The following is a 26,829-nucleotide window of genomic DNA, read 5'->3' on the forward strand; positions in this document are numbered from 1 at the left end:
TGTATACTTGCTAAGAAAATACACAATTAACCCTGTTGCTATAAGGGATTGTTTGCAGCTCCACTATTATTTTTGATGTGTGTGTCCGTCTGTCTCCCTCTATATGGAGACCAGAGGTCCTGCCGCTAAACTATGGATGCTGGCTTAACCGGCTGAGATTATACCAATCAATAAGCTGTTAGAAAACCTAAAAAGCAAGGCCAAGCAAATGGCCTGAGCTGGATTTCTGGCATCCATGAATTGTGATGAGGACACTGTTATCTAACTGGAGCATGAGGACTCCGCAGGGGGAGGCAAAAATACTGCAATAGGCCAATCCAATTACATTTTACATTTACGTCATTTAGCAGACGCTCTTATCCAGAGCGACTTAGTTAGTGAGTTCATACATTATTATTTTTTTATTTTGTTTTCATACTGGCCCCCCGTGGGAATCGAACCCACAACCCTGGCGTTGCAAACGCCATGCTCTACCAACTGAGCTACATCCCTGCCGGCCATTCACTCCCCTACCCTGGACGACGCTGTGCCAATTTTTGCGCCGTCACATGGGTCTCCCGGTCGCGGCCGGCTACGACAGAGCCTGGATTCGAACCAGGATCTCTAGTGGCACAGCTAGCACTGCGATGCAGGGCCTTAGACCACTGCGCCACTTGGGAGTGACATGACAGGTTTTAAAAATTCATCTCCCATCTTGCACTGACTCCAGGTAACTCCGTAGAGACTGGGAATAATGAATCTGTGTGCAGCTTTCCTTTCTCAGAACCATCCAGACCGTCAGTGTTATTTTTTCTGTGGTCCGACAGCATTAACCATTTGCCCACCGTACATACTGGTGTCCTGTGATGCAAATTGTGGCCTAATTCCTTCATCTGTCCAGTGGGAGTCTTTATGAGGATGCAATGGGCAGGATAGCCACCATGCTACAATATAACCAGACATCACATCACCCTCAAAGTTGTCATTGGGCACAATCAGAGCTGACAACAGCTGTGGCCACAAAACAATATGCAATTCATCAGGAGGGCCGTGCCTATTAGTGAAGAATAGGAAATGGACTGAATAAAGAGGTTGTGTGTGCTGTCGCAACATGTTGTCTTTGAGTCTGCAGGCTCACAAATGGTAGACAACAACATACCAATGAAATGTGAGAAAGACACTTTAAAAATACTAGGAAATATATACAAAACATTAAGAACACCTGCTCTTTCCATGACATAGCTTTCACCGGGATTAATTTGATCAGTCTATGATCCCTTATTGATGTCACTTGTTAAATCCACTTCAAAATCAGTGTAGATGAAGGGGAGGAGACAGGTTAAAGAAGGATTTTGAAGCCTTGAGACAATAGAGACATGGATTGTGTATTTGTGCCATTCAGAGGGTGACAAAAGATTTACAGTGCATTCGGAATGTATTCAGACCCCTTGACTTTTTCCATAATTTGTAACGTTACAGCCTTATTCTAAAATTGATTAAATGGTTTCCCCCCCCCCCCCCTCATCAATCTACACACAATACCCCATAATGTCAAAGCAAAAACATGTATTTAATTTTTTTGCACAATTATTTTAAAAAACACATTTACGTAAGTATTCAGACCCTTTACTCAGTACTTTGTTGAAGCACCTTTGGCAGTGCTTACAGCCTCGAGTCGTCTTGGGTATGACGCTACAAGCTTGGCACGCCTGTCTTTGGGGAGTTTTTCCCATTCTTCTCTGCAGATCCTCTCGAGCTCTGTCAAGTTAGATGGGGAGCGTCGCTGCACAGCTATTTTCAGGTCTCTCCAGAGATTTTCGATCGGGTTCAAGTCTGGGCTCTGGCTGGGCCACTCAAGGAAATTGACTTGTCCCGAAGTCACTCCTGCGTTGCCCTTGGCTGTGTGCTTAAGGTCATTGTCCTGTTGGAAGATGAACCTTCACCCCAGTCTGAAGTCCTGAGCGAGTGGTGGCTAATTTGAAGGTAGGCTGATGTGGCTTTCTTACGTTTGATTCTGGTCCTGGAGGCAACCATGGGCACCGCCACCAGAGTGACCCAAATCGATTCTTCAAGGTGGAGTGGCAGTGCCAAACAGCTGAGTGGGTTGAGATGGCATCCTGGCACAGACCATAGAGACAATTGAGAGAGGCCCATCAGGGCAGGGCAGTGGTCCAACATGGCCCTGCCAGGCCTGAGATCGAGACCAATCTCTGTCCTTCAGTGGTTTTATTACCACAGTCAGGAGGAGCACAAAGCGGGGACAGACAAAGACAGCTGTGGGCCCATCTCTCCCTAACAACACCAACCAACCCCAGAGAAAAAGAACAGAGCAGGAGAATGAATCAAAGAAAACAAAAAGAGCTCTAAAAATACAACCAGCAGGGCTGAACACCTGCAACATCACAGAGCAGAACAGGGTGGGTGGCAACTAAGGAACATCTGTGGATATCAGAATGATTACACAGGAAAGGAGAATCAATGACAACATCAAACCCCAGCCTGCAGGAATAAAGCACCACAAATCCCATCGTTCTAATTGCATTTCTCCTTAAAAGGCCACTAGAACTGAAGAAACAATCCATATCTCTGCCTTAATTTCTCATTCTTATGCACGTGCACACACTGGCGGCTCACAAGGATGGCTGAGAGTGAGTTATTTGCAGACATTAACATTCCAAAGATCCAACTGTGCCTGTTCTCTAGCGGTGGGGTGTCAAGTGGAGCGTTAGTCAGGCTGGGGAGGAGTAATAACAGGTTTTTATTATAGACGTGTGTATATGTACAGAGAAGCAACACCACCCTCTCAGTCACATCCTCTCACTCTCCTTCACTCTGTTTATTTGCATTTCTGATCCCTCTTTAATCTCTGCATCTACTTCAATGGGAAATGTTCTGGTCAGGAGATTATGTGAACAGAGATGCCAGCTGCCACTGCTCCCAATGACCCTCGGTGCCTCTGCAGTGTAGAAGGGCATCTCGTACTCAGGAGTCAGACCAAATTGGCCAATAGGGGCATTTCATACTAGGGATGTGCACCGTTATTCGAATATCCAAACGGACATTAGCATTTGAATACTTGTGAAAGTATTAATTTTTGACAGAAAAACAAATATACCTATTTTAACACCGAAAAGGCCTTTTCTAAATGCAATTCAAATATCCATGTGACAAAAATATAAAAACGCAACATGCAACAATTTCAAAGGTTTTACAGAGTTACAGTTCATATAAGGAAATCAGTCAATTGAAATTAATTAATTAGGCCCTAATCTATGGATTTCACATGACTAGGAATAAAGCTATGCGTCTGTTGGTCACAGATACATTTTTTTTTTTTATGTAGGGGCGTGGATCAGAAAACCAGTCAGTATCTGGTGTGACTACCATTTGCCTCATGCAGCGCGGCACATCTCCTTCACAGAGTTGATCAGGCTGTTGATTGTGGCCTGTGGAATGTTGTCCCACTCCTCTTCAATGGCTGTGCAAAGTTGCTGGATATTGGCGGGAACTGGAACACGCTATCGTACACGTCAATCCAGAGCATCCCAAACGTGCTCAATGGGTGACATGTCTGGTGAGTATGCAGGCCATGGAAGAACTGGGACATTTTCAGCTTCCAGGATTTGTGTACAGATTCTTGCGACATGGGGTCGTGCATTATCATGCTGAAACACGAGGTGATTGTGGCGAATGAATGGCACGACAATGGGCATCAGGATCACGTGAATTCAAATTGCCATAGTAAAAATTTTGCGTAGCTTATGCCTGTCCATACCATAACCCCACCATGGGGAACTCTGTTCACCACATTGTCATCAGCAAACCGCTCGCACACACTACGCTATTCACGCTGTCTGCCATCTGCCCGGTACATCCATGAAGCGGGATTCACACTTTTCCAGCGTGCCAGTGGCCATCGAAGGTGAGCATTTGGGTGGCTGGTCTCAGACGATCCTGCAGTTGGAGGTCCAGGGCTGGTGTGGTTACACGTGGCCTACGGTTGTGAGGCCAGTTTGTCCCCAGCACAAGGTGCACCTGTGTAATGACCGTGCCATTTAATCAGCTTCTTGATATGCCACACCTGTCAGGTGGATGGATTATCTTGGCAAAGGAGAAATGCTCACTAACAGGGATGTAAACAAATATGTGCACAAAATTTGAGAGAAATAAGCCTTTTGTGCATATGGAAGATTTGAGATATTTTATTTCAGCTCATGAAACATGGGACCAACACTTTACATGTAGCGTTTATATTTTTGTACAGTATACATACAAGGACCTTGACATTTCAAATTATTAATTTTAAAAATGTCAATGTCGTTTTTATGACGTGCATGGTGCACCCCATAAAAAGACCGGTAGCATTCACGTGTAGCTTGTTGTTTATGTTGGCCAATCAAACCGGCAAAGAGGCACAATGTGTAGCAAGTGGAGTGAGAGTTCACTAACACAATGCAACTAAACAAGGAATAAAATTATGGAATTAAAAGTTAGTGAAACGTGAAGGAGTAGCAAGGCTACAAGGAGCAACCAACAGGTAGGCAGTTGTTTTATCTGAATGGGGTTGGGGAGAAATTGCAGCATGTGGCATCAATTAGCCTAGCTAGCTATAGCTGACTAGCTTAGCTAGCTTTTCTAGGCTACTCCAGCCAAGTTGCTGTCTTTAGGACCATGTGGACGCCTCAGAGCGGGCGAGGAGGTTGTTGGCCTGGCTGCAGTGAACAGCGCAAGTTTCCTCTCAAAACAGTGCAGAGTTGGAAGATGGCTGAATTTGAGTTTTTAATCCCAGTGCTGAGCTAGTGTGTAGAATGTATACAGTGGGGGAAAAAAAGTATTTAGTCAGCCACCAATTGTGCAAGTTCTCCCACTTAAAAAGATGAGAGAGGCCTGTAATTTTCATCATAGGTACACGTCAACTATGACAGACAAATTGAGAAAAAACAATCCTGAAAATCACATTGTAGGATTTTTAATGAATTTATTTGCAAATTATGGTGGAAAATAAGTATTTGGTCAATAATGACAGACATTTCTCATTTTGTCTGTCATAGTTGACATGTACCTATGATGAAAATTACAGGCCTCTCATCTTTTTAAGTGGGAGAACTTGCACAATTGGTGGCTGACTAAATACTTTTTTCCCCCACTGTAGCGAAGGATCTGAGTACTTACATAAATAAGGTATCTGTTTTTTTATTTTTAATAAATTTGCAAAATCATCTAAACCTGTTTTCGCTTCGTCATTATGGGGTATTGTGTGTAGATTGAGAGAGAGATGATTTAATCAGTTTTAGAATAAGGATGTAATGTGGAAAAAGTCAAGGGGTCTGAATACTGAATGCACTGTATGTAGTACTCTTTTCACATACTTGACCTCTGTGATTGTGTAGTCTGGTGCTTGTGTGGCTATTATCTGCATAAATCCATTTGAATTCAATCACTTTTTGACAGCACCCCATTTGACTTGAACAAAACCTTCCATACATATTTGCCTGTTGTAGAAGGAAATGGAAAATAAACACTTGAGATTTAATAGCTTACAAACAGTTGTCAAAGCATTTTATAATTTGTGGGGATTTAAAATAAATAAGAATTGACTTTTTTTTTTTTTATATATATTTTTTAAACATAAATTAGCAATCTCTGGGAAATAGAATAGCTTCACAACACTGTTTGTAAGCTTTGAAATTATATAAAACTCAACCATTTATCTTGTCCAGTGATGAAGACATGGATGTTACAGGCCTCTCATCTTTTTAAGTGGGAGAACTTGCACAATTGGTGGCTGACTAAATACTTTTTTTCCCCACTGTATGTCCCTTATCAACTGAGGTGAATGAAGCTACAGCAGCCATTTAAAGCAGCTGGCTGTGAATAAGTACTGTCTGTCACCACCTTCGAGAGATTAACAGAAATTCATCATTTTGTGCATCTGTCCGAGGTCAACTTTAGACACTCCTCTTTGAGCACTCATTTTCTTTTCACTGCTCAAAAGGCACATCTTCACACAGCCACTAGCACTGTGATAGCACCTCCAGCCTCCCACCCTGTACCTGTCTCTCCAAGCATCAAGCCATTAGCATGAAAGCTGCTTATCAGGGTGTCCATGACAGGGCTCATTCTGCTGCACAGGGGAATGACAGACAGTGTTTGTTTGTCCACGGATGAAGGGAGGTAAAGAAAGGGAAACATCTCCCCAGGTGACTAGATGTCTGTCCCAGGATGCATTGCCTTAACAGAACAGCTGCATTATATTCCCAGGCCACTGACTCTTACGCTTTAGCATTAAGCTAGGGAATAATGTTCCCTGTGACAGAGTGTGTTATTTATACTGACCATTTAAAGGCTGACCTCATCTTATCTCTAGGGAAATAAACAACAGCCATGATGCTTCACTGCATGGTGATGGGGCCAGTTAACAGACAAGAGACGGTGTGTGTGTGTGTTTGTTGTACTGCACTTCCACAGGCATCTACGTACCTAGAGACATGGCTGCTACTCCTGACACTACACTGTGGCACGACCACTCCACTCACTCGGTCAGAGAAATGAGGGTGCATTAGTGAAAGCAGCAGACATCTCCTCTGTCTGTAAACACACAGCCTGCCAAGTCATGCCTACCCTTCCCTTAGACAATGTGACAGTGAGAAGAGGCCACAGATCATAATAAAAAAGTAATCATTGTTGCAGGCTCTATTCATTACCAAGCTGACGGTCTCGGCCGTGATAGACAACAATAAAACAGGGATAAATAACAAGTGCCCGGGAAGCCCATGTCACTCCGCATCTTTGTTAGGTTTCCAACGCGGGCTCCCACAGGCGCTTTTAGTTATTAAAAGTCTGTTCTCTGCCATGCAAACAAACAGCAGTGGAATATATTTTAAACGCTACGCAGCTTTGATGGGAACGACAAGTGTTGGGCCAATAGACTGGCACCACAGAGCCTCTTGAAGTCTTCCCTGGTTCCCTTTTCTCCTCCGCTCTTCCTGTGAGAGGGTTGAGTTGAGTGGGTCTCTCATGCTCTGTAATGTGGGAATGGAGGAGTGAGAGGAGTGGAAGTACTGGCCACATTCCAGGCAGTCTATATTGCACGCTGTGCATATGATCAGATCTCTTGAGAATGCCTAGAAGTGTTTCTATAACTCTTCAGGAACCAAATGAAAAACATAGTAATCTTCTGAGATGTGCTTGAAGTTAAACACTTTTTCAGACCAGACCTGATCATCTTCGTAGCTCGACTGCAATACAGACGACCTGGAACGCAACCGGAGAACGCGACTACAATAAAGATGACCTGGAACACAGGCTATATTTTTCAGACCAGACCTGATCATCTTCGTAGCTCGACTGCAATACAGACGACCTGGAACGCAACCGGAGAACGCGACTACAATAAAGATGACCTGGAACACAGGCTATATAATCACCTAAGTACTGAGTGAGAGCTGCTGCAGGAGTCGGCCGTGTCGGGGCGAAGAGGGAGGGATGGAAAGAAGGAGAGAAGAGGGTGGGAGTAAAAGGAGGAGGGGGATGCTTTAGTATTCACAGCTGCTGCTGCTGTCTGGGGCCTCCGCGCACCCATCCGCTCGCTCTCACTCCCCCCCTCCCTCTTTCACTCCTTCCCCACTGACGGCCTAGCTGTCGGACAGACGGGCAGGTGGGATGGAGGGATTGCGGGCGAAGGAGTGTGACATGGTTGGGGAATGAGCCCAGAGATAGAGCAGCCGGTAGGAGGGGATGATGGGCGGATGAAACGCTTCAGGCCTGTAATACTACACCGACGCACGCACACACAGCTGGTGGCACCTTGATTGGGGAGGATGGGCTCATAGTAATGGCTGGAAGAGAATAAATGGAACGGTATCAAACACGTGGTTTCCATGTGCTTGATACCATTCCATTCACTCCAATCCAGGAATTACTATGAACCCGTCCTTCCCTCACCAGCCTCTTGTGATGCACACACACATACGAAGACAAGAGAACAAGTGGAGTTCCACCTGTATTTGGAATGCAGTGGGACAACAATGGAAAGGGAGAAGGTTATAACATTTCTAAGCAGGCCAGGGAGAATCTAATAATGTTTCTACCTCAAACACTGGATCATGACTGAAGGGCTGATAAGAACCATTAAAATGCCTTTAACAATTCCATTCCATGGTCTATGATCATGGTGAGCTATAGATCATCAGAATGTTGTCACAAGCCAATGGAGTTTAGCGGTATGACTCCCCTCTATGTGACAGGCCTGTTGTCAGTGAGCCCTTCTGCTCCATGACAGAAGTAAGACTTTGTGACCTTCTCCGTCTGACTTCTGTTCTAGGTGAGGCACCACAACCCAGGCAAAGCCATGGCCCCCCCTTGACAGAGTGACAGCTCCACAAAATTAATTGTACACGGCTGGCTTCCCGCCGCCACCATGGGCCATTCTTTAAATTTGAGCTCTTACCAACAACAACAAAAGAGCGAGAGAGAAAACTGTTTTATTCGATTTTCTCAGGGACTATTGTGGCATGTAAGGAACACATTTGATTATAGCTTAACCTTTATTTATTTTTTACTTTGAGAATGTGTGTATTGTTATTGTATTGCTAGATATAGCTGCATTGGAGCTAGAAACATAAGCGTTTTGCTGCACCTTTGATAACGTCAGCAAAACTGTGTACGTGACTAATAAACTTTGATTTGTTCTAATAAAACAGGGAAGACAGGGAGGAGTGTGACAGTGCTATGCTGTTACTGTCACAGTGTTTCACAACCCACTGAGCAGCAGACATTTACAAGGAAACCAACACTAGTTATTTACTTAGCTGGAACCTTCATTACAAATGTGTTTTCTGGTAGTGTTGTTGTCTGTTTTAGTGAAATTGCGTGAGCTGGGAACGAGGGGTACCGTTCTACCCAAATACAAATAATGAAATGGTGTTTGGTGATAAACAATGTTGTAGGAAGAAGACTTTCCTGCCAGTGTATGGAGCCAGTCATTAGAATGGATACAATACAACAATGTAACTTTACTGACAATCGAAGTGGAAATGTGTTTATAAGAGCTATGGACAGATGTTGCAGATGTTGGTTGCGTAAAGCTACCCTCGACTGGTTAAAACAGTTAGAGCAGCCACCTCATAAAACTCTAGCACTGTGAAACAGACCACATTAAAACACCACACTGCAGCAGTACTCTGCTGGATTGGAGATGGTAAAACCAGTGTGAAATGGTTCTCTCATTAACGGTTTTAGCACAACAAGACACTGCTGGTCTGTTTAATATACAGTGCCTTCAGAAAGTATTCACACCCCTAGACTTCTTCCACATTTTGTTGGTTCCAGCTTGAATTTAAAATGAACTCAATTGAGAGAAAAAATTGAATTATGTTTTTCGACATTTTTACAATTGATTTACAAATCAAATGCGGAAATGTCTCGAGTGAATAAGTATTCAACCCTTTTGTTATGGCAAGCCTAAATAAGTTCAGTAGTCAACATTTTCTTAACGAGTCACATAATCAGTTGCATGGACTCACTCTTTGTGCAACAATGGTGTTTAACATGATTTTTTAATGATTACCTCATCTCTGTACCGCACAAATGATCTGTAAGGTACCTCAGTCAAGCAGTGAATTTCAAAACAAAGATTCAATCACAAAGACCAGGGAGGTTTTCCAATGCCTTGCAAAGAAGGGCACCTATTGGTAGGTGGGTACAAAAAAAAGCAGACATTGAATATCACTTTGAGCATGGTGAAGTTATTAATTACACTTTGGATAGTGTATCAATACACTCAGTCACTATAAAAGATACAGGCGTCCTTCCTAACTCAGTTGATGGAGAGGAAGGAAACCACAGGAATTTCACCATGAGGCCAATGTTGACTTTAAAACAGTTACAGAGTTTAATAGGAGAAAACGGAGGATGGATCAACATCATTGTAGTTACTCCACAATACTAACTTAATTGACAGAGTGAAAAGAAGGAAGCCTGTACAGAATAAAAATATTCCAAAACATGCATCCTGTTTGCAACAAGCCAATAAAGTAATACTGCAAAAAATTTGGCAAAGCAATTAACTTTTTGTCCTGAATACAAAGTGTTATGTTTGGGGCAAATCTAATACATTACTGGGGACCACTCTCCATATTTTCAAGCATAGTGGTGGCTGCATCATGTTATGGATATTCTTGTAATCATTAAGGACTGGGGAGTTTTTCAGGATAAAAAATAAAACAGAACGGAGCTAAGCACAGGCAAAATCCTAGAGGAAAACCTGGTTCAGTCTGCTTACTACCAGACACTGGGAGATTAGTTCACCTTTCAGCAAACAAATAACCTAAAACACAAGGTCAAATCTACACTGGAGTTGCTTACCAAGAAGACAGTGAATGTTCCTGAGTGGCCGAGTTACAGTTTTGACTTAAAGCTGCTTGACAATCTATGGCAAGACTTGAAAATGGTTGTCTAGCAATGATCCAACAACCAACTTGACAGAGCTTGAATAATCCAGGTGTGCAAAGCTCTTAGAGACTCACCCAGAAAGACTCACTGCTGTAATCACTGCCAAAAGTGATTCTAACATGTATGGACTCAGGGGGGTGTATACATATGTAAATGAGATATTTCTGTATTAAATGTTCAATCAATTTGCAAATATTTCTAAAAACATGTTTTCACTTTGTCATTATTGGGTATTGTGTGTAGATGGGTGAGAAAAAAAATCGATTGAATGCATTTTGAATTCCGGCTGTAACACAAAATGTGGAATAAGTAAAGGGGTATGGATACTTTAAGGCACTGTAAAATGTGTCTAATTGTATAATACTCAGATAAAAACCATACCTAACATTCTTGTCCACTTGAATCTGAGCTAAGAGCTGGATTCCAGAACTCATTTCCTTTAATGGACCGGAGACAAATAGTGAACGCAAATTTATATATTTTTTAACAATATATTTATTGCTATTTTTTTATTTTCACAAGCATCCAAAAAAACATGACAATTAAGATAATGCCCCCAGTGAATGAAATGTACTTGTATTGCCAGTTTGCAAATTTGTAATTTTGAGACAGACAGCCTGCATTTACAGTGAGTCCAATCATTTCTAGGTCAGGGAAATGCCTGAGTGCCATGTTGCTGCTTTACCTTAGCAGGGGGGAGCTGAGGGTGACTGGACTGCTATCCATTAACTATAGCCTAATTATGTCAAAGCAAAACAAGCAGAGAACAGATCTCCAAAGACCACATCAGTAATCAATGGCACACCCACGCCAAGTCTCTAAGCTCCACAGGGGATCTAAACACCCTTTTTACAATGTCTGCTTCCCAAATGGCACATTATTCCCTTTATAGTGCAATACTTTTGTCCAAGGACCATTTGGGACAGACTCATACACCCCCCCCACACACACACACACACACACACAGCAGATCACACATGCAGGTTTGATGACAGGATAACACTCTGTATGTATCCCAAATGGTACCCTTTTCCCTTCATTAGTGCACTACTTTTGACAAGGATCAAATGGCACACTATTCCATTTATAGTGCACTACTTTTCTAAATGACCTTGGTCAAAAACAGTGCACTATGAAGGGAATAGAGTACCATTTGGGACACAGCCTCTGGCTACTTAAAGAGAGGACATGTGTGCCATGTTTACAGTCCTGACCTGGAGGCACTCAGCAAGATAGAGAGAGCAGCAACACATTGGCTCTTCTCCTGTTTGGCTCAGAGCCACAGATGTAATTCTCATGGCTAGGCAATGCAGTTAAGAAGATGGGATGGGCTACGCTCTTCTGGGATCATAGTACTTTCAGTGCAAATTTAGGGTGTATTAATCAGCCGCCCCACCCTCCTAAACACACAAACACAGCATCTGGATTGCACACAATCCTGAAGGATGTACTGTTCGATTTACTTACAATAATGTAATAAGCTATCAGAGTGTATTATAGATAGACCAGTGGTGCTGTGGAGACTGGGGAGGGGAGAGAGAGCAACAGGAGAGAGAGGAGTCAATACGGGAGAGAAATCACAAGACAATAGAAAACCAATGAGAAGGCATGTTCCTAGGAGGGTAGATGAGGAGGGAGAAGCAGCGCAGAGAGAAGAGAAAATAACAGAGAGAAGGTGGAGAGCATTGAGCAAGCTAAGAGGGGGAGGAAGTGTTAAGATAAGGCAATACTGCAGTAATTCTCAAAGATATGGAATCATGTGTTACTGTAGATTAGGCAACTTGGGCATTGGACTTCATTGGACTTCTATGCATACAGGTGTGTATGTATTTTAGTAGTAGTATAACTTTATCCATCCCTAAAAGGGAAATTGATTCATCACCACAGGCATCGACAAGACAAAGTACAAAGACCGTCATCAATAGCAATAAAGTATAGCTTAAACAGGTAAGCAAAGCAACAGATTTAAGATTCTAACCCAGCTTCAGCTTTTGAGCTCAGGCCAGCCCCACGATCACAGTGTAGTTCAGGTGTCTGTCGTCATAACTCACTGGCTGCCAGCAGATGGGCTGTGGTGCCATGGTTACCACTAACCAGGCTACATAGTGACAGCCCCTGAAGCAAGCACCTGGTGATACTAGCCTATAGCCCTATAACCCAGGCCTTGCCTCTCAGGACTGGAGTTTACAACAACACCAGCATGGTAACATCTGATCCTCTGAGCCAGCCTCCAGCCAGCTCATCTAGGCCCCATCAATGATAGATGATGCGTGAATTACCCATGAGGCTGAGGGACAGAAAGATAAACACTACACAGAGACTGGCTGGGATATCAACAGTGTCGAAGCTGGATGGGGTATCAAGCGCAACAGTTCACCACACCCCACATTTGAAAGGAAGATGGATACTGGCACACTTAAAAGCTCCCACTGTTTTATTGTGCAACATTTCGACCCGAAGGTCTTGGTCAGCCTTTCACATATCCAGCCACACACATGAAATGGACAGCACAAGAAGAGTCTGCAGGAGCAAGGTCATATTGCCTCAGTCTGGTATGCACTGAACAGACAAGTTCAGTTGTACGATAATGCCAAGTGCTAACAAGTTTTATTCAAACTCAAAGATATCCAATAGACCTCAAAATATATGGGACAGGACAGGAGGATCGATACTTTGTAACAAAGAAATGCCTTAGCTCTAAGGTGTCAACTCAGTCCTGACTCCTGATCTTAGCGGAGCTGAGTCACAAACCAGGCCAGCACAGCAGACTGGGGACCTAAGGCTGTGATTGAATCCATTAGACTTGAACTCACCTCAAGGCTGCAGTCCTGGCTCTGCTCTGGCCTGGCCTGGCTGTGGCTGGCACTCCAGCTAAGTGTTACTTAGGGCTGGGAATTGCCAGGGACCTCACGATACGATATTATCATGATAATTAGGTGCCGATACGATATGTATTGCGATTCTATATGTAATGCAATTCAATACTGTGATTCGATGTCCCAAACATATTGCTCACCATTTGTCTGCTGCAGAGGGACAAGAGAGAGCCATGAGAAAACACGTTTTGATCAGTCATGGAAATAAAAGAGCTGAAAACAAATTGGCTCCCTTTTTAAAAAGAAGATGGAGAACAACCTATGAAGCAAAAATACTAGTTTTGTTGCAGGTACAGCCAACTAGTGCAAAAATAATATTGCGAGTCAAAACGATATACCGTCAAAAATATCCCGATATGTAACTGTATCGATTCCCCCCCCCCCCATCCCCCTAGTGTTACTTCAGAGTGTCTCTTCACTCAGACCATGCCTCCGTCCCAAATGGCAGGGTGCCATTTGGGACACAGTCCATATATCAAAACCCTACACACATCTAAAGTACCACTTCCTCACACCACCCATAAAGAGTTGCCATGTAAATATAACATAACCAATTCCCCTGCTTCATTTACATGTATTTGTCTCCTTGTGTATATGCAAAACCAGTTACGACACTAGTCTATGCATGTGAACAGAGATTAGATGAGGGAGAGGGATAATGTCAATGAGCTTCGAGAAGTCAGTAACTCCTTGACATGGAGAAGATGTAGGCCACTGGAGAGAATGCAAGGATGTTGTGTAAGAACAACCGGACAGGACAGAGAAAGACAGACAACATCTGTCCATCCAAACAAAGAGGATTACACACGCACATTTGATAGCCTAGCGCTGATTCAAGCTTAAGGTACACATTCTGTTGAACTACAAAGATCTTAGCACAATCATTCTATAGCATCCTACGTCTCCCGCTTCTCTACGTTTCTGTTTAGTGAAGTTGTGTCGTTGATATTTTAAGTAGAAATGGTGTACCAACATTGGATTTATATCAAATTAAGTGCCTTTTAATACAGACCACATGGAGAAGTCAATAAATCTGATTTTTTTATATGACTGAAGGCTTGCTAAAGTGACAACATTCAGCATTTTGACATGTCCCTCCGTCAACCCTGTGTCACCCACTTAATTCCAAAATGCCTTCAAGTTTCACCATCATTGTAAATCCCTGGTTATTTTGTTGCTGGTTAAGTCATTACTGAAGATTATTATTGATTTCATGTGAGTAGTGATTCATTTAAGTCTGTCCTTCATTTGAAGGTCAACCCTGTTACGTGAACTGAACTCTCGTTTTAATATGGTGAAACGATTCCTTTTTTTGTATTCAAAATAAACATTGAACATCTAATAGTTAAGTCATAGTGTATAAGCAGGTGAGCCGTTTCTACACTTTTTGGCAATTTTCTGGTGTTTTGTGGTGGAAAACTGAGCAGGTCGAGCATTACACGTCAACCCTGTTACACAGACAGGCTAGAAATGTTTTTTTTTATTATTATTTTTTTATGTTCAGCTTGCATTCAATTGCCACTCCCTGTAGCACACAAGATGATTCCATTCCCCCTGTCACATGGGTAGTTCTGGCTTATTTAAGAAGAAATCATCAACCCTTTTAGAGTCAACCCTGTTACTTTATTTGGCACTTAATATGCACTTACTAGTCTTTTTGTTGTTGTACCTCTTCAGATGGGAAAAGTTTTTTTTCTTTTTCTGATGTTGAACATGTGATCTTTATGACAGAATGTTCAAAAAAAAAAAAAAAAATTACACTTCTCAAAAAGGCACTGAACTGGTGGAATGACCCAGTTATACTGCTTGATGCAGTGGCATAAGCAGTCCAGGAGACAAATAATGGCCACACACCTGATCCTCCCGCTATCCTGGAGGCCCGGTCTCAGCTGCAATCATGCAGCCCATTTACAAGCTTGTCTTATTTATTCCATTCCAACCAGAGACATCAGTGTGCAGACCCATGCAACCCCACAGCCATGACCATTCACTGCCCAGGGCAAATAGGGCTAATCCTAAATTACAACACAATGTGTGTGTATGTGTGCCTGCACGCAAGACAACAATTCAATGTGATTATCTGGGTGGATATTGGGGCAGGTGAGGGTTAACTAGAATAATGCACGTTGTCACTGCTCATGTGTATGACCTGTGGAGTGAATTTGGTTTTGTAACCAAAGCCCTCTGCCTCTTCACAGACCAAACCAAGGTTGCCATAGTAAGAAAAGTACGCCAATTATGAAACACATCATGGTAAAATGCTTCACTTTGGAGAGTAGGCCTAGGATACAAACCCACTTAACAGTAATACGAGTGCTAAACACTTGACATACCTGGTTTGACGGTCTTGATACGGATGGGCTCCCGAAAGTGGCGGATGACAGCGAGGGTGTCTCGGTTGGTCAGGCCGCTGACAGGGGTGCCGTTCACTTCCAGAAGCACGTCCCCGCTGTTCGGTAACCTCCCGACGTGACAGACCATCGCCTCCGTAATCACCTCTCCCAGGTGCGGGAATTCTCCCAGCTCTGCTCCCCCTCGTACCTCCACAACCGAGCCGAACTCCTCGGCATTCCCCCATGACACGGCGCACTCTTGGACTTTACCAGACCAATGCTTCTTCTTCTTCAGCGTTTTGGACATGTTTAATCCCTCTTGTAAACCTTTAGAGTCCCAGACTGTGTGGTTGTTTGAGAGACGAGACAAGACAAGCAGTTATTTTTAAAACGCAGAGACGATTATTGCACAGAGGTGCTGGAGTTCAGATGAGATAATCTGCTCACTAGTGTTTTTGTATTCCATTCCATTCCTTGAGCAAATGTAATTTCAAAGCATTATCTGTATGAACATCCCGAATTACTGGAACATCACCTGTCTGCAATACAATAGTAGACTGTAGTGCAAGACTATCTGCGTCAGTGTTGTCGCAGGAGGCGAGATCGATCGCGGGGATGCTGTGGTTGTCCCTCGCGCTAAATTCTTGGGTGGCTGGGCAATGACGCTTTACTTCTGAATGAGTAGCCTACTGTTTACTTTCAGTGAATCGGTCTGATAAACCGTTTTTTAATAGCCTATTACGCACAATATCCAATAACTCAAATTTGGATCGATCCGTCGCTGTGCCTTGGCTACTCACAGACATACACTCCACTTGACGCAGAGTCGATGTATCAATTTGATTAACTATATATCCCCGAACAACTAGCTATTTCGTTGAATTGTTGCGCATAAAAAACTGTTGCATACACCCGGAGACAATTCTTCATCCAAAATTCGCCAGCGCCAACTTAGTTCCGCGCACTTGTTCTACCTCCTCCACCGGTGACTTCAGCGATGCATTCCTTGGAAACGGAACAATATACCTGACTTCAGCAGCGAATGTATTCGCAGAACTCGGGTAGTGTAGCCTACTCTGCTGGTAACTTGCTCCCTATTCTTCAACCCTCGTAAGCCCAACTCAGAGCGCCCGGTCTCGGCAGTTGACGCCCCATGTGGTCTCGTGTCACATTCAGCCCGGTGGCTCACAGAGCAGGGGAAGATTTAGGCATAGAAGTCTATGGAGCCAACCATAAGACGAGGAATGCCGAATAACTTTTTTGCTTGTTTTCACTCTGGTGATTTCATTAATGAAAGCCCATCCATGCACCAATGACAGCTTGGGTTTGCCTCCAATCAGATGGTGGGATAAGAGTAAAACAATGCAAATCAACCAATGGAAATGGTTGGGCGAGGCTTCTGCGCAAACTCCGTTTCAATGGACGCGCTAAGCTTGATTCAGTCGGTCTCTGTGTGGACTGAGTTCCCAGTCACATGGGTTGGGTACGTTTTGGGACCCGGCACACAAGCTGAGTAAATCGAGCGCGCCCACTAGTAGATTAAATATTGCAACAATATTACATTCTTGTAGGTTACAGACAGGCTCAATTAAGTTGCCATCATAAAGCTATGTAACTACAAAGTAGGCCTAACAACTAATTAGGCATACATGCAATAATTTAGCGGTAGGTTATTAACTGCAACCAGGACAGTGCAATTACAAATCAATTTGTATAATTTTAATAGCATACTGTAGGGACAAGTATTTTCGCGAACATCTATTGAGGGGGGGATATTCAGTGCGTCAACTCTTGTATGACTGTGCCATCTTGTGGTTAACTTGTAGGTCCTGAGAATGTGTAGATACAGAGCAGTGGAGGCTCATCAGTGGAGGAAGGAGAGGACCATACTCTTCAGTGAATTTCATACAAATTAAAATGGGAAAACATTTTAAAAAGTTATCATTTTTAGATAAACTATACCAAATATAATCACATCATCAAATAATTGATTAAAACACACTATTTTGCAAAGGTCTACAGTAGTCTCAACTGCACTCTGTAGGGTAGCACCATGGTGTAGCCGGAGGACAGCTAGCTTCCGTCCTCCTCTGGGTACAAACCTAGGAGGCTCATGGTTCTCACCCCCTGCCATAGACTTACACAGTAATTATGACAACTTCCGGAGAATGTCCTCCAGCCTATCAGAGCTCTTGCAGCATGAACTGACATGTTGTCCACCCAATCAAAGGATCAGATAATTAATCTAGTACTGAAAGAATAAGCTACAGCTAGCTAGCACTGCAGTGTGTGGTTGACTCAAATAGAGAGAAAGACAATAGTTGAACAGTTTTGAACAATAATTTCTTCCAAAATGAAAGAGAAGCAAGAGAGAAAGTCATTTTTTTTACTTTCAGTTTCACTTACTTAGCTAGCAAATGCAGCTAGCTAGTTTAGCCTACTGAAACACCCTTCTCAAACAGAGGGATGCTATGTTAGCTAGCTGGCTATGACTTTCCAACACAACACTGGAACTCTTCCAAGTCAAGGTAAGCTTTTGGTATTACTAATTTATTTCCACCAGGGCCTGCTGGTGTAACTGCTTAGTGACTGTAATGTTACTGCATGATTGTAGCAGGTTTACTAACGCGTTAGTTCTATTAGCTATGCTGACTATGACATTACTTTAGCTAATATGGTGACAACGATGTAGGTCATATACACTGATGTGTTGTGCATTGAAGTCCACAAGCGAAGGGAAGAGGTTGAGAGTGCATAGATGCAAGAAGGAATACAACGTGGCTGCTATGAAAGTGAACTGTGTTTATGCGGGATCAGGGATTTATTCATTCCGCCGATTCTGTTGAAAAATGTTTCGTAAACGGAAGCAAACAGAACAAAAAGTGAATTTGTCCTATATAAACTCTTGTTTGCAACTGTTGGACTAATGATTACACCCTATATCAGATAGATGCAGGCAAGAGTGTGCAAGGCGTTATTTGTCTGTCCATGTGTCATTGTCTCAAATTTGTCTCTCGACCTGTGTGCACCTACGTTGTAAACTTTCATTCATAGGCTAGGGAAAATGGGTATAGGGAAAATGTGAGTATCATGTAGTAGCCTAAACCTATTTCTGGTACATTGAACTGGATGAATGGAATATGAATGAGAGTCATCCAATATGCTGTAATAGAAACAAGGCCATGCACATGAAAAAAAAGTAATCCAACAATGTGTACGCCGCCATCTTGTCTATTTCAAATATTCTCATTGATTGGTGGTGCTTTCAATACAACTGGGAACTCGGAAAAAACGAGGTCAAATCATGATGTCATTGATCTTCATGTCGGAGCTCTAGAAAGATGTCAGATTTTACGACTTGGAATTCTGAGTTGGATGACTGTTCAAAATGATTTTTCCCCAGTCGGAGCTCATTTCCCCCCCCCCCCCCCCCCCCCGATTTCCCAGTTGTCTTGAACGCACTGAAGTCGGAGATTTCCAAGTTCCCAGTTGTTTTGAACACAGCATGAGACAGCCGTGTCATCATGACATGTGGCACTTTGGGGTGGACCCACCTTAATCAATGAGAGAAGATTTTAAATAGACAAAATGGTGGCGTACACATTGTTGGATTTCCTTCATTATTTTAACAGAGCATTTTCTAAATTCAAACGCATCACCTGCAACTGGACACATACATTTTAGAAGACATGTTTGGCTGAATCTAGAACAAATATATCACCTATAGACTACCAGGTTAATAAAAATCTTTGGCGACGTTTTGAATAGGCAAACCTGTAACTCCCAGTATGGATACCAAAAATCTTTGCTTAATCATGACGCCTCAGAGCGTCAGAGCGGTCGGGTAGGTTGTTTGGCGGTTTCAGACGGCTGGATTTGGGACCAAGCGGACACCACAGAGCATGTGGACAGGCTGTGTGAAGGAAAAGCTATTATTATAAGACCAGCACGTTGCTGCTGTCTGCAGCTGCTATCTCTGTGTGTTGCGCTTTTTCTCAGAGTTGTAAAAGCAAGCAGAGCAGAAACTGGCTATTCTTTATTTGACTGATGTAGCTGGCAAGGTAACTGTTTGACTTAACAGAAGAAAAATATGAAATATATATATATATATTTTCATTCCCAGTGCTGAGCTAATAGTGTAAGTGACATGTAACGTTAGCTAATGTTTCATCCCCTCTCGACTGAAGTTCTTTCTGAATTAACTAGCTAGCTAGTAGCTACCACAGCCAGTCCAGCTTTAGCCTCTAGCTATCTGTCAGGTAGCAGCATCTAGCAGTCGTTGTGTGCATCTTATTTATATGGGGGATACAATCTTCCCAGCTCTGCAGATTTTGCTGCGAAGAGACAGACTCATTAGATCATTTGTTTTGGTACTGTCCATTTGTAGCTTGTTTTTGGACACAGGTCCAGGAATGGCTAAAGGATTGCAATATTTACCTGGAGCTAACCTTGCAGATAGCAATACTGGGTGATCTGAAAAGTCATAGTCAAATCGATCAATAATATAATAATACTTTTAGCAAAAATGTTTATTTTCAATTTACAATCTGTAGAAACAATGAGAATAGAAAGGTTCAGAAATGTTGTAAAACATCACAGTACAGTTGAAAAATATATGGCAAATATAAATCCTATATGGATGTGTTAAGAGATAGATGGGTGGTGTTGAATGAAGTTGAGGGATGGGACTAATAACAAGATAACTAATAATGTAAGCATACTGTATCCATAATAAGTATGTAGGTTGTAGGTTGGGAGCTTTTGTGAAAGAGCACAGTTAGAAAGATATGGGATATATATATAGAAGCAAACCGGATGGACATCATGAAAATGATCGGAGAGGTTGAGAGTAGAAGTAGTTAAAGAGAAAAAACAAACAAAATATAATTATTATAAAATTGACTGTGTCCATAAAATGTATATAGTAAGTATAAGCTGGAAGTAGAGGCCTAAGCGTTGTTGTTCACTAGTTTACTCCAATTAGGGAAAGGGTAGTGGGGTTGGAAAGTAATAAAGGGGAATATATTTTTTTTAAAGGATATGTATAATATACACTGCTCAAAAAAATAAAGGGAACACTTAAACAACACATCCTAGATCTGAATGTGTTGACAACAAAATCACACAAAACTTATCAATGGAAATCAAATGTATCAACCCATGGAGGTCTGGATTTGGAGTCACCCTCAAAATTAAAGTGGAAAACCACACTACAGGCTGATCCAACTTTGATGTAATGTCCTTAAAACAAGTCAAAATGAGGCTCAGTAGTGTGTGTGGCCTCCACGTGCCTGTATGACCTCCCTACAACGCCTGGGCATGCTCCTGATGAGGTGGCGGATGGTCTCCTGAGGGATCTCCTCCCAGACCTGGACTAAAGCATCCGCCAACTCCTGGACAGTCTGTGGTGCAACGTGGCGTTGGTGGATGGAGCGAGACATGATGTCCCAGATGTGCTCAATTGGATTCAGGTCTGGGGAACGGGCGGGCCAGTCCATAGCATCAATGCCTTCCTCTTGCAGGAACTGCTGACACACTCCAGCCACATGAGGTCTAGCATTGTCTTGCATTAGGAGTAACCCAGGGCCAACCGCACCAGCATATGGTCTCACAAGGGGTCTGAGGATCTCATCTCGGTACCTAATGGCAGTCAGGCTACCTCTGGCGAGCACATGGAGGGCTGTGCGGCCCCCCAAAGAAATGCCACCCCACACCATGACTGACCCACTGCCAAACCGGTCATGCTGGAGGATGTTGCAGGCAGCAAAACGTTCTCCACGGCGTCTCTAGACTCTGTCACGTCTGTCACATGTGCTCAGTGTGAACCTGCTTTCATCTGTGAAGAGCACAGGGCGCCAGTGGCGAATTTGCCAATCTTGGTGTTCTCTGGCAAATGCCAAACGTCCTGCACGGTGTTGGGCTGTAAGCACAACCCCCACCTGTGGACGTCGGGCCCTCATACCACCTTCATGGAGTCTGTTTCTGACCGTTTGAGCAGACACATGCACATTTGTGGCCTGCTGGAGGTCATTTTGCAGGGCTCTGGCAGTGCTCCTCCTGCTCCTCCTTGCACAAAGGCGGAGGTAGCGGTCCTGCTGCTGGGTTGTTGCCCTCCTACGGCCTCCTCCACATCTCCTGATGTACTGGCCTGTCTCCTGGTAGCGCCTCCATGCTCTGGACACTACGCTGACAGACACAGCAAACCTTCTTGCCACAGCTCGCATTGATGTGCCATCCTGGATGAGCTGCACTACCTGAGCCACTTGTGTGGGTTGTAGACTCCGTCTCATGCTACCACTAGAGTGAAAGCACCGCCAGCATTCAAAAGTGACCAAAACATCAGACAGGAAGCATAGGAACTGAGAAGTGGTCTGTGGTCACCACCTGCAGAACCACTTCTTTATTGGGGGTGTCTTGCTAATTGCCTATAATTTCCACATGTTGTCTATTCTATTTGCACAACAGCATGTGAAATGTATTGTCAATCAGTGTTGCTTCCTAAGTGGACAGTTTGATTTCACAGAAGTGTGATTGACTTGAAGTTACATTGTGTTGTTTAAGTGTTCCCTTTATTTTTTTGAGCAGTATATATATATATATATATATATATATATATATATATATATATATATATATATATATAAACATGGGGGATTGGAAGTGATGCAGACAATTACATTGATGGAAGTTACAATCTATCTGCAATATTAAGCTGATCTACCCCCTAAAAAAAAAGATATATTAAATATTAAAACTATTTTAAGGCAGTCTGACAAACATCCAAAGTTCATTTCCAAACTGTATCAAGGCTTTTACCGATGACACAAAGTATATGTCAAACAAAAAAATGTTAGGAAGACCTGGGAGACACTATTGATGATGATGAATGTATACAGATATGGTTGAATGCCCAGTCATGTTCTTATAATGTCAGACATAAATTACTGCAGTTTAAGACCATCCATAGAACATACTATATGCCAGTGAAACTGAATATCATGCACTCAGAAATGTAATTCCTCTGCTGGAGGTGTAAAACACAAAAGAGGGCATATTTGCATTTGTTATGATCTTGTGAAGGCTGGCTGAATTCTGGCAAAGAGTATGTTATTTTATCTCAGCATGTCTACAGATTATCCCTTGTCCCTGTTTTTGTTTGATTGGAAATGTTGATACTGGATACTCTGTAACCTAGCATTTATAGAAATGCATTGCCATTAATTGGAAGGTTGATTATCCTCCCACAATGTCACAATGGATAGCATAAAAGTAAAGATATGCATCACTAGATTTGATTTATTACAAGATTAAGGGTATACTGTGCAACTTTCATAAGGTCTGGGTGCCTTATATGGAATACTGTATGACAAAAGGGGTCCGTATTGAAAATATGAGATTTTTTTAGTCAAGCAGTCGCAAATATATATTTTTTTTCATGGAACACGAGACACCTGTCTGATTTGCGCCTGTCTCAGTGGACTAATCCATTGAGGAGGCCGTGGTGATGCCACGGGCCAAGAATATGGGGATTGTGGCTCAGATGCCCGTCTCTCTCCAGAATGTGCCCTCTCCCGCCATTTTGTGGGTATTCATTGTTTCATAACTTAATTGTGTGCATTGTGTGCTGTGTCTATCAATTCCCCATTACATATATCACCAGTACTAGCCTACAGTTACCGTTAATTCCCAGAATTTCTCATCTGTGATGTTTGTTTGGTTACGGTAATTTCTGTTCATGCATTCAATATATTATTATTACAGTCATTTACCATTGTCGGAGTGGACATGTGTTTTGCAGAACTCACAACCTATGCTACACTTGTGAGAAACAAGTGTTTATTTCATTCCATTTATGAGTTTGGTAAATGTGTATTTTGTTTGAAACGCTCCTGTCAATGTTGAGTAGGACGTGCACCTGATTACACATATAGAACTGGACTAGTCTATCTGGCCTGTGCACAAATGTAGGCCTATGAATGTGCCCATTTGGGGATGTCTGATAGTATTTCTGATTGTCTTAACTCACCACCGCTAATGAGCAGTGGAGCTTCTCAAAGTACATTTTCTTCACCTCAAACAGAAAGTAAACAAAGTCTGTTTTTAAAATCAATTGAGAATGACAATAGTTCCTCAATGTATTTGTACAATATTTCCAGCTCTCTCCCTTTCGATAACCACTCGGCATTAAAGGGAAAAATGTAATGCTCTGATCCAGTGGAAACTTCATAAAATACCCGATTACTTCTTATCCCTTGCAACTTCATAAAATACCTGATTACTTCTTATCCCTTGCACAAATAGTATACAGCTGTGACTGTCCCAAGTTCACTGATGCAGGAAACTGAGGGCCCAGAATATTTTATACAATGTTTTAAGTTTGCTAGCATGAGTTCCTGGGCGACCCAGTTGATAGTTTATACAATGTTTCAAGTTTGTTGCAGACAGGCCATGCGTAGCCAATGTGATTTATAGGATATACATTTTTATCAGGATATTTTCTACCTGCAGGCTGCAATGTTTTTATGTGTTAGCTTTATGTAGGCTATTTTTACATAGTTGGCAAAGGCAATAAAAGTTACTTTTAGATTTGTATAATTTTCATTTAGAATGTAGATTAACCACAGACAATGATTGAGATACAAAGACTATTAGATACTGAACAAAAATATAAACACAACATGTAAAGTGTTGGTCCCATGTTTCATGAGCTGAAATAAAAGATCCCAGAAATGTTCCATACGCACAAAAAGCTAATTTCTCTCAAATTTTGTGGACAAGTTTGTTTACATCCCTGTTAGTGAGCATTTCTCCTTTACCAAGATAATCCATCCACCTGACAGGTGTGGCATATCAAGAAGCTGATTAAACAGCATGATCAGTACACAGGTGCACCTTGTGCTGAGGACAATAAAAGGCCACTCTAAAATGTAAAGTTGTCACAACACAATGCCACAGATGTCTCAAGTTGAGGGAGCATGCTGACTGCAGGAATGTCCACCAGAGCTGTTGGCAGATAATTTAATGTTCATTTCTCTACCATAAGCCATCTCCAATGTTGTTTTCGAGAATTTGGCAGTACGTCCAACCGGCCTCACAACCGCAGACCACGTGTAACCACGTCAGCCCAGGACCTCCACATCAGGCTTCTTCACCTGCGGGATCGTCTGAGACCAGCCACCCAGACAGCTGATGAAACTGAGGAGTATTTCTGTAATAAAGCCCTTTTGTGGGGAAAAACCCATTCTGCTTGGCTGGGCCTGACTCCCCAGTGGGTGTCCCTGGCTCTCAAGTGGGTGGGCCTATGCCCTCCCAGGCCCACCCATGTGAAATCCATAGATTAGGGCCTAGTTTATTTATTTCAATTGACTGATTTCTTTATATGAACTGTAACTCAGTAAAATAGTTTAAATTGTTGCGTTTATATTTTTGTTCAGTATAAATTAAAATGAAACTGTTCCACGAAAATGCGAACTGGCGGCAGATTGAACATTCGAATATGACCTGTCCACATTTGTCTGTGTTCTTGATACCGTGTAGGGCAGAATAACAATGCTATTTACAACTCCTATGTAAAGACAAACCGTGGTCCGTTTGTTTGAGCGTTTATCTGATTTTTTTGATTTTTTTCCAACTTCGTAGGAAATGCAGACACATCGAAGTTGCTTAAACGTTTATTTGAAAATCCGGTTGCAAGTTAAAAGTAGCCTTTGCCATTGTTTAGCGCAGTCTAACAAACATTTCAAACTTACAGTTACTTCTTGGTTGGATCAGCTGTTTTCCCGCGTGATAGGGCGTCCTCCGCCAGAGGTGCGAACGGTTATTGATTGGTTTGACGTCATTAGGGAAGACCACTTTGCCTAATATTCATGGTTAGGGCTCCGATATTTTACAAACTGATTCACAGTGGTTGAAAACAAGTTAGTTGTGGTGATTATCAATGTTGTCATGTATCTACAGCGTAGGCCTATATGGGATGCCATGAGTATTGGCCTGTGATATGAGAGGTCTTCAGTTTTAGAGGAAGTGTAGCTCTCCATGTGCATGGTAGAATAATAGATTTGCCTTCTCTGGGTCTGGGTGGTTGTAAGTATGCAATGATGCAGACAGGTCCTGATCTGGGTAATTGGAGGCAGATGATGGATATCCCAGAGATGTCTTTCTGTGACAGCCTTTAGTTCTCCACAGGTGGACCATGACCTAAAATACATATCTCCACCCCACAGCCTGGCTCTCATCATGGACACATGTTGCCACACACACACACACACACACACAGGTGTATCCTGAAATGCCTGACATTGCAATTTATCCTAGGAATTGTCTGCCAAAAACTGGAATAGATCACCCCTTTTGCTTTATGACTGGATTGGTATGACGTGACATTTTAATAATTTGTAGATACCAGTTAAATCCTTGCTTAACTTATATCCTATATAATAAAATTAAAATAGATTGTTTACATTTAAAATAAAATTGTGAAGCAAATCTTAATGAGAAAGGGTTGTACAATTAATGAGAAATGCATTATTTGTCAAATGTCTCCATCTGCTGCCGAATTACAGGACAACCATTCAACCATCCACGGATTTCCACTTCTAATAGTAGTTCTCTCAATGGACATGTGTGTGGGAGACACACAACAAAAGCCAATGCGTAAAAAGTAGATCGCTTTTAAATACTAGCATTATGCGATGTTCTTCACAATTACATTATTTTCCCCTCAATATTAGTTATCTTAATCTTTTCTATACAATTATAATCAGTCATTCATTTAAAATGTTCCTGTGTTAATAATTAACAGTCAATCAACTTGCCGCGTTCACCTCCATGGTCATCCCCCGCTCAGCCAGAAGGACATTCGATGTCAAAAAAGGGGTCTTTTCATAAAGTTGTTGATATTTGCCTATGGCCTCTGGAGAGGTTACTCTTTTCAATTCCTGCTGTCCTGATTTATCTCTGGTAAGTTCCCTCTCATAACTGTACACAGTTTTACTTGGTAACTAACTGTGAAGACGGTTTGTTGTTCCAGGCTGAGGCATGTGGTAGTGGCACTATTAGGAAGACTAATTAATGTGGGTAATTGACACGATGGGGTGTATTCATTAAGTCTTGCAACTGAAACAGTTAACCGTTTAAGAACCAAACGGAAGCAAACAGAACGGGACCTACGTGAATTTGTCCAATAGAAA

At 42.4% G+C, this 26,829-nt stretch overlaps 1 protein-coding gene across 1 annotated transcript in view; it reads right to left on the bottom strand.

The window, feature by feature from the left end:
- The window catches only part of LOC311150169 (membrane-associated guanylate kinase, WW and PDZ domain-containing protein 3-like), a 192,940-nt gene extending 176,033 nt beyond the window's left edge, over positions 1-16,907 (bottom strand). Inside the window, exon 1 of the mRNA XM_084187489.1 lies at positions 15,641-16,907. Coding sequence (XP_084043615.1) covers positions 15,641-15,947 — 307 coding nt within the window. The 5' untranslated portion in view covers positions 15,948-16,907. The remainder of the gene's footprint in view (positions 1-15,640) is intronic.
- Between the last annotated feature and the right edge of the window lie 9,922 nt (positions 16,908-26,829).

The sequence above is a fragment of the Coregonus lavaretus genome, assembly GCF_964263955.1.
Source record: "Coregonus lavaretus genome assembly, chromosome: 22".
NCBI lineage: Eukaryota > Metazoa > Chordata > Actinopteri > Salmoniformes > Salmonidae > Coregonus > Coregonus lavaretus.